This window comes from Apteryx rowi, unplaced genomic scaffold (genome assembly GCF_003343035.1).
Source record: "Apteryx rowi isolate R43461 unplaced genomic scaffold, aptRow1 scaffold_277, whole genome shotgun sequence".
In the NCBI taxonomy this organism is placed as follows: domain Eukaryota; kingdom Metazoa; phylum Chordata; class Aves; order Apterygiformes; family Apterygidae; genus Apteryx; species Apteryx rowi.
In genome coordinates, this window is record NW_020449163.1 from 36,259 (window position 1) to 45,385 (window position 9,127).

The window sequence follows — 9,127 nt, forward strand, 5'->3', positions numbered from 1 at the left end:
CCCCGCTCACCTACCCGGGCTGCCCCCCTTCCCTTCCCTTTCCCCAGCCCCCAGCCGCTGGGCCCGCCACCCCAGTTTTTATTTTAATTCTCTTTTCCACCTCTTTTCTCCCTGCCCCCCCCGGCCTCCCCTCCCCCACTCTCTCTCCTTCCCCACCACCACCACCACCTCCTCCTCCTCCTCCTCCTCCACTTTCTCTCTCTCTCTCTCAGGACGCGTCGGATGATCCGGGGCCGCCGGGGAAAGGCTCCGGGCAGCAGCAGGGAGGCTGAGTTCTCCTCCCGTCTCGGGCTGTTAAAAAAAAAAAAAAAAAAAAAAAAAAAAAAAAAGCCGGTGGCCTCGGTGTTATTTTGTATTAAAATGAGGAGGAGGAAGAAGAAGCAGCGGCAGCGGCAGCAGCGGCAGCGAGCGGTAGCGGAGAGGAGGATCTGAGCAGGGGACGGCGGCGGCGGCAGCAGCAGCAGGAGGAGGAGTAGTGATGAGTCAACTAATAATTTAATGGGGACAGAAACAGAGAGGGAGAGAGAGGAGGGGGGAGAGAGAGCAGAGCAAGGCAGCTCCGTCTGGGGACACACACACACACACACCTACCTATATCCATGTAACATCCAGCAACAACCACCAAACCGGCCTAAATAACAACCATACTCAGCTAGACAGGGGAAGCGAAAAAAAAAAAAAAAAAAAAAAAAAAAAGCCTACGATTATTATTCTTTTCCAATTATTATTGTTTTCTGCTGGTTTGGTTTTTGTTGTTGTTGTTGGCTTTTTGCAACCTTTCTTTCTTTTTCATATTCCCCCCCCCCCCTTCTTGCGAGTAACTCTTCTTGGAGTTCCCAGGTTTTCTATTTTTTTTTCTTTGCAGAAACAGAACCAATTTTTTAATATAGAGGGGTTTTTTTAAATTATATTTTCTCCCGGTTTTGGACTCGGAGGGAGTGAAACCTCGTCACTTTTTGTAGTGGTGGTGGTGTGCCTTGCTGTGTGTGTTTCCTTCCTTCTCTCTGTTCTTTTTCTCTCTCCCCTTCTCTCTCTCTCGCTCCCTCTCTTCCCCCCTCGCTCGCACAACAGCCCCCGGTAAATGAGAGGAGACAGGTCCTCTCTGCCTTTTTTTTTTTTTTCCTCCCCGGACCGTAAAGGTGAGACTAAAAGTGGCATTTTAGTGCCTTTTCCTGCAATTTTCTCTACACTTTTTTTTTTCTTTTTTTAATCCCCAGTAGCGATCTCTGGGGCTGAGGTTTCCGCAGAAAGTTTGGGGGCTGTTACGGTGTGTATTTTTGCGGAGGGGGAGGGGAGCGAGCGCCTTCTGTGTGTGCTGCTCCTCTGGGTGCCTATTGGAGAATAATAGTGTAAGTGACAACCTAGAAGTAGACTTTCTGCTCTTCACACTGGATAGAAAAGCTGCTTTTTTTTTTTTTTTTAAATAATCCCCTTTCTCACTTGCTCCTGTATGCACTGATTTTATTTTTGAAAGGATAGCTAGACTTAAGTCACCCTCCACCTCAATTTAAACCTGCTACTTTTTTTTTAATCATTAATTTCTTGTTTTTTAGCGTTACACTTGTCTGATCAATTTGATCTTCGGCTCCTTCTTCCGTTGCTAAACCTTGAAAACCTGGCTCTCTCAAAAGATATTTAATATATATATTTTTTGTCCATTGCCATTTTTGCTCATGGCTACTCTGTTTCTCGCTATCTATTTTTGCCCCTCCCCACCTAGAGGAAAATAGCAACAAGAAAAAAAGAAAAGAGAATATTAGGGGAAGTAGTCCTCAGGTCTGCTGCCCCCTCTCGCCTCCCCCCCCCCCCCAAAGGGGGGGACCTAGAAAACATCAGTCTTGAACTTCTTCCTCTTCAAGAGCTCGGGCTGCAAAGGAAACCTCCTTTGTTTTTGTTGTTTATATGCTGTCAAGTTTTGAAGTGGTGAGTTTCGGTCGGTTTTGCTAATTTCACTCAGAAAACTGCAGTGCTTCTGTTTCTAGATAAGTACTTTGCTTCTTTGTCTCTTTAAAAGGTCACAGTGAAACCTTGGCCTGGATTGTGAGAGCCATATGGAACGGATAAGTGCGGAGCCTCTCTCAAATGTGATTATGGGTTTTTATGGGGGAGGGAGGAAAGAGGAGGGGAAACGGACGGGGAGGGGGCTGATTCCGGAGAGGAGAAAGAAATAATATAATACCGGCGCTGTTGCCTCTCGACAATAGGCGCTATCGCAGCGAAGCTCATTGAGAAATTGCGTGGTGTGTCCGTAGGTGTACACTAGCTCTTTGAAACTGTGCCTTGAAATTGTGCTCTTCTGCGAATGCCAGTGATGAAAACTTGTAGTTATGAAAGATGTCTAAATGAGAAACCTGAGGAAACTCTTGGCCTGCAATCTGTGGAGATAATAGTTATTCCCTGCAACTGCCTCCTTGGGCAGGCCAGGCTTAGTGTTGCTCATCACTATTCCAAACTGAGGTTTCACTGAACTTTAGCCTTGGGCATGGAGTTTAAATGAGTAAATTAGGTGTTTTATGTGCATGTAATTTTGCTTTGTAACATAAAGCTTTTTACAAGATGACTAAGTGGTTAAAGGATGCCGATGGGAGGGTATTCTAAGGCCAAGCTAAAATGACCCATTTGGTGTTTTGGTGGTGCTCGGTGTATTAACTAAATTGCAATTATCACTTTTATTCACTGTACATGATGTAGTGCTATTCTGACTCATGATGACTAGATACTTTTTGTAGCAAGAACCTTGGTGCCTTAGAGTACTTCTGAAGTTGCCAAAAGTAACAAGAATTTTCTTGTTCAAGGGTTTTTTGTTTTTGTTTTTTTTACCTTTTTTGTTGCTGTTGTTGTTAATCCTCTTATTCTTGAGAGACCAGTTTCAGAAAAGCAGCCCTATGTTATACTGGCATCATCAGAAATGTCGGAAGATGTCAATGGTCTGAGTCTGTAATTCTATGGTTAGGCTGCAGCTAACATAGTAAAATGAGAATAATCTCTTTAAAAAGTGGCTAAATAAGGCACATTTACTGTTAATGAGACACAGGACCGAAAACAGATGGGACCAAGATTAATGGTAACCCTTAACATGTCACCTTAAAGCACAAGGATAAATAATAATTTTCTAAACTTTAGCTATTCAGTGGCATTCTTAAGCTTATAAATGTTCAGATTAATATATTACCTCTTTCTCTACCATGTCAGGCAAAGCAGCACTGTGTTCAAACAAGAAAAAAATAGTTTACAGAATTGTCGCTGGCATATATACCAATGATATAAGAGTATGTGAAAAATCCCAAGATGTTTAGGTTTTAATAGCTTTGCTATGAAACATGCAGAAAATGTGTTGAATTACTAGGCAACTGAAAGAAAGTAGCAATTATCAGATTCACACCAGTCTTTCTAAATATGATTTCCCTAATATTAGTATTTGCACTCAGTAATGTAAATACTAGTTCATAAATTAATGTCTAGTCACCTGTCCTTACTGATTATATTATATGCATATAACATAATTGTCAGTGTAGTCACACCTTTCTCAGTCAGAGAAAGGTAGGGTGAAAGACCTAACAATCATAACAATATTGATGAATGAAATCATAACTAGATAGATGACTGTTCTCAGCAGCTGATTGCCTTTATGCTTGATGAAATAGATTCTGATGAGTGATAAAAACCCTCAAAACTTATTCCGTTATGTTCTAGACTTGGGGGATTTTAATGATTTAACTGGAATTGTTATTCATGGACTGAGGTTTGAAAAGTTTATAAAAGGGGAAATATAAGCATGCTAACATATACCTTTTCTTAATTTGCGATTGAAATTACTTCCGTTTTTTTTGTTTGTTTTTTTCCTCTTGGTTTCAGATAGCTGTGCCAGTATGCAACTTTGCATCACCAAGGGTTTCTTTATATTTAAGGGCTTCAAAAGCACTGTAGAAACTGTGGTTCTTCAGCATTATGTTTTGTGAGATGCTGCCTTCTCTTTCTTCTTCTTTTTTTTTTTAATTTAAGAAACAGTACCCCATTTAACATTTAAAGCTAAACATCTTAAAATTTTCATATGCATATCTCAAACTTTGCAGAAGTTGATAAACTCTTTGTATAAGATCAGTTAGGAAATTCAAAAACAACCACCTCCCGCTACTGCATACTCAAGTTAAATGTTAAATTCTATTCCAACTTTTATTTTTAGTGGGGAAAAATTGTAAATGAACGATATTCCACCTTGCTAACAAATCTGTTGCTCCCTTAACTAAAGTTTTGACAATCTCTGTTGTGTGTTTCTGTTCTTTTACCATGTGGATTGAGGTCAGTTTCACTAGAATTTTTTTTTTCCTAGCAATAAAAGCCTCCAGGATTAATAACAAACCTTTCTGTGAGATTTGTAACAATAGCTGTGTTGGAGCACGTCTTGAAAATCGTCATCATTTATATTAGTCTTAGTCTCTCTCAGATTTACAAGAATATCTCTGAAGATTTTTCTTTTTTTTTTTTTTTTTTTTTTATAGGGGTACTCTAGTTGACTTTTAAAAATAAGTCCACCAGGTTATGATGCGATCTCTCTGTGAAGTGGGGTATGAGGTCATTTTGGAGAATAAATTTTTTTCTTTTAAAAAAGTAATCTTCTGGCTAATCAAAATAGTTATTTGTTCTTCTTTATGAGCTCACTATACATATATATCTCTGTACATGTGCAGGCTGTGTACATATACATATGCGCACATGTGTACAACATATATTTTTTTTTGAATCATGGCAGGTGATCTTTAGAGGCGGGACTGAGTATGGATCATTTGAACGAGGCAACTCAGGGGAAAGAACATTCAGAAATGTCTAACAATGTAAGCGATCCGAAGGGTCCACCAGCCAAAATTGCACGCTTGGAACAGAATGGGAGCCCATTAGGAAGAGGAAGACTTGGAAGTACAGGAACTAAAATGCAAGGAGTGCCTTTAAAACACTCTGGACACCTGATGAAAACTAATATTAGAAAAGGTAACACTTTTGATAATTCTGCATTGGAGAAATATGGGTTATAATATATGGGGGGAAAACATATTTTTGCAGACTCTACTTCATTTKTATTTCAGTATTAAATCTCCATTCTAAAATATTATATATTCCCAACTCTGATATAAATCACATTTGGGAAAAGTAAGCTTCATGCTTGGGTGGAGCATCTTGCTTTACAGGGTGGAGTCTGACTTTTGTTTAGGTAAAGGGCAGCTGTACTGATTGAAGCAAATTCTTACATTGAAATACAAGTAATATAATACATTCATTCTTTAAGTAAGTGTTGGGCTGAGGAGCGCAAAAATATGTAAGATTAAATACCGAGCCCCCGAAACAAATTCTCGCCTTTCCTCTTAATGATGGTTTAAGCGTGGAAGGGACAGCAGTATTTCCATAGCAGTTGTAAGCTGGCTTGAAGGAGAGAGTGTAAATCTTTAGGTATCACATTGGAAAAGTCATTTATGATGTCAATCTTCGCAGTTTGTTTTCTTAAGTACAATTCATTATTGAACAATGAACAACTTGGGTGTCATATTTTTCAGTGGCTGGTTTGCTGTAATTAGACATTTACACAAGGAAAAGGCACATTTAGAATCACTGATGTTTGTATATGGATGCCTTTTGTTTGCATTAAAAATACTTTTAGTGAACAATAATCTATAAATCTTGCTTATCAAAATATGTCTTATTGACCATATACTGCAGGCTTGTTAATTTAAATCAAAATATGCTGTATGTAATTTGGCATTTGTTTTAAAACAGCCTCTACTCTTCTCAGTATAATTGGTATATGTTTATAATCCAGATTTTTCTTGCATTTGCTAAGCAAAGTGCAAAATGCAACCAAGACTATTAAATGCATAAAGTTAGAAGGCAGAGGAATTTCATTGTGTCTGATGCATAACATTTATCATACAATCATTTATTTTTTCCTCGGTTTGGCGAAAACAAAGAATATATTGATCCTGAAATGAACAGACACAGCAGTCCGTATTGTTAGATCTTTATCTATTAAAAATGGAAAAACAGCACTTCAGCAAATTCTTTGGCCTCTGCTCATGATTACCCTATTTATTGATTGTTTGCCAAGAATATATGCATCTTAAGAAAGCAAGGGTAAGAGCATTAAAAATATAATTTATTACGGCTTTTCAAACAGAGTGCATTAATATTGTACGCTGAAGCAGTGGGGCTATATAAAAAGGACTTTCTGACGCCTGCAAACATATAAGTTCCATAAATTCCTAAATAGGAGATTTCAGCTGTCTGGTATTATGTGATATTTGCACAGCAAACTTTAATGCCAGGACGGTTTTAGACAAGGATTCTACAGACTTCCCTGCTCCTTATGGCAGACGTGCTGTTTACACAGACTTGTAAACCTTCAGCAAAAGCTCTAACACTGCCTTCAGGTTTAAATCATGTTGTATTTTTAGCAGCGAGCACTGACCAATGCTCTCCCCTTTAATACTAGAAGGTTATGAAGTTGCTGCACTTGGAGGTCTTGCCAAGTGCTAGCAAGAGTGATCAGCCAGCTGAGATTGTGCTCTCCTGTATAACATTTTTCACATTAACAGAAGGACACCAGTGACAGTTTGCTAAAAGATTTAGTAGCTTGATTTGTAGTCAGATGACACCTGTGTCACACTGCCAGGATCCACCTCTGATATCTATGCTGTACATCAAAATTTGCTCCTGTGTTGTTTAAAGTACTACATTTTTCAGACTGCAGTAGCCTGTGAGACAGTATACCTGGCAGAAAGCGTTCTGGCACCAAGTGAAGTACCTGTGCATTGTTAGTTTTGTATCCGATAATAACCTAATTTTTGTAGGAGCTGATAAGGAAGAAAACAAATACGCCTTTGCTATTTTTGAATGTATAGGCACAGTTTATTAAAATGAAGCTTTGCGTATGCTTTGTCTTCCAATATTGGACAGTGAAACTGCTTAAAAATGTTGAGTCCCTTCTTTCAGTCAGATGGTAGTAGGTAAACCTGAACTGTGAGAACTTGGAGCGGGGCAGGGGGGAACCTTTTTGCGGATGAAGTGAGTGTGTGTGTGTGCGTGTGTGTGTTTTGGAAAGCTCTCCACAACTTAATTAAAACCAATGAAGAAATCACCAGTTTGCATGTACTGTTTTTGCTTTGGTCTTCTCTCCCTTCCTGACCAATCTCACTTAGATTTTAAAAAACAAGACAAAAAAAAGCTCCTTGCTGCACTACGTAAATATTGGCAAGCTTTTAGTCTCGTCTTTCATGCTGAGCCTATTGGGCAAACCGGAGTGAGTTTGTGAGCTTTTCCAAGCAAGCCTGAAGGGGTTTGTTTGCCAGAGATTGACTCTCTGGTGAACAGATGTAGTTTAAATATACATGCTTAAAAGGTATCTTTTTTGTGTGTGTGTGATTTCTTGCTATGTGTTAGAGCACAAATCAACAGATGCAGTCTTAAAGCATTTATCTATTGTCAGCAGTAAATCTTCTTTTCAACTACAGTATGTCTTGTGCACCTTAACAGGTGAGAAGGTTTCTGTAAGTCTAGAGGACAGTGGTTATAGAGGCATTAACATTGTAGGACTAATTGGAGTTCCTGGGTGCCCTGTTAAAATAACCCTTGTCATCATTTATGCTAAAGATGAAACCCCTCTGGCAGGCTGCCATAAGACAGTTCTCTACATCTGCTTTTAACCCTTTTGCTTTCTGTCATTAAGATATCCTAAGCTGCGCTGTTGAAGACAGTGGGACAGGATTGGGGCCTAAAACTGTGGTTCTGAGGTCATCCTGTCATCCGTGGCTGTCTGGGAGGCCGGGAGGGATTTTCACAAAGTCTAGAAATTTGATTGCTAGAAGAGACTTTCTCCCTCTAACAGCTTGGGTCACTTGCTAATTTTTTGGCTGTTGTCAGAAAGGGAAAAAAAAAAAAAGTTGTTTGCTTAATATTCTGTGCATCATAGGGAACAGTTTGTCTTAAGATACTACAAAATTAGAAATTAATAATTACTTTCAGGCATACCAAAATAGCATTGAGTACCAAAAATGCTGAATGTAAAGTACATGTGGCAACAAAAAGGCCTTAACTACAGGTACACTTACTAACACTGCATTAAAAATCATTATTTTGTTTCTTAAAGATGCGAGTGTAAGTAGTGCTCAAGGACTCTCAAGGAATGAAGCATGAATTAGTGTTAACTTTTGCCTTGTTTCCTTGTGTACTCTTTTTAGAGTGAATGTATAACACACAAGGTGATTTGCTGTTGATGTTGAAGGTAATTAAATATTTTTGGCAGAACTACGAAAGTTTTAACGTTAACGAGCAAAATCATGTAGATGGTACTAAAATGGCTCACACCGAAGACATCTGCAGTATGTATTTAGGTTCTCATGCTGCATGCTACTCACAGCAAATCAGGCAGGACAGAGAGAATCAACTTCTCTTCACTCAACCTTGTTATTTCGATAGACAGGTAATTCTTTAATCTGTAGCTGATCGAGTAAGATAAATTTGCATTTTTACTTTTCATAGATCTATGTATGTTTTGCAGAACGCTCTGTTTTGGGGAGGGTGAGGGGAAAGGACTCAGGGAATATGTTTATCAAATATTTGTGATGATTCTTGATGCCTCATCTGCCTGTTCATACAGGTTTTATTTATATAACGCTTTATAGACCCACCTACAGTACTATAACTCAAGCTTAATACGTTAAATTCAATTTTGTTTTGTTTTGTTTTTTTAATAGGAAGTATGCTTCCAGTTTTCTGTGTAGTGGAACATTATGAAAATGCCATTGAGTATGATTCTAAGGAGGAGCATGCAGAATTTGTGTTGGTGAGGAAGGATATGCTTTTCAACCAACTGATTGAAATGGCATTGCTATCACTTGGATATTCTCACAGCTCTGCTGCCCAAGCAAAAGGTAAATAAGATTCTGAAATTGTACAGTGAATTCTGCTTGTTTGCAGGGTCTTGGGGGAGAGGCCGAATTTCAGGAATGTGATGCATGTTTTACTTAAAGTTCTTGCACATTTCTGTCTCTGTATTTTTTTCCCTCCTTTAATATGTTTTTGTTTCGTTAGAGCATGTTCTGATCATGGGGAATGTTGAGGTAGAATCTTTTTTTTTTTTTTT

At 38.8% G+C, this 9,127-nt stretch overlaps 1 protein-coding gene across 4 annotated transcripts in view; it reads left to right on the plus strand.

The window, feature by feature from the left end:
* The first annotated feature begins 737 nt into the window (after positions 1 to 737).
* SATB1 (SATB homeobox 1) overlaps positions 738 to 9,127 on the plus strand; it is a 75,966-nt gene continuing 67,576 nt past the window's right edge. For 3 of the 4 annotated variants that reach the window (XR_003253972.1, XM_026068608.1, XM_026068610.1), the window contains exons 1-4: positions 738 to 1,923; positions 2,015 to 2,084; positions 4,751 to 4,986; positions 8,739 to 8,915. Coding sequence is in view for 3 of the 4 variants with exons in the window: in XM_026068608.1 (XP_025924393.1) it covers positions 4,776 to 4,986; positions 8,739 to 8,915 (388 nt within the window). In the remaining variant the exon portion in view is untranslated. The remainder of the gene's footprint in view (positions 1,924 to 2,014; positions 2,085 to 4,750; positions 4,987 to 8,738; positions 8,916 to 9,127) is intronic. The other variant, XM_026068609.1, reaches the window with a different exon arrangement.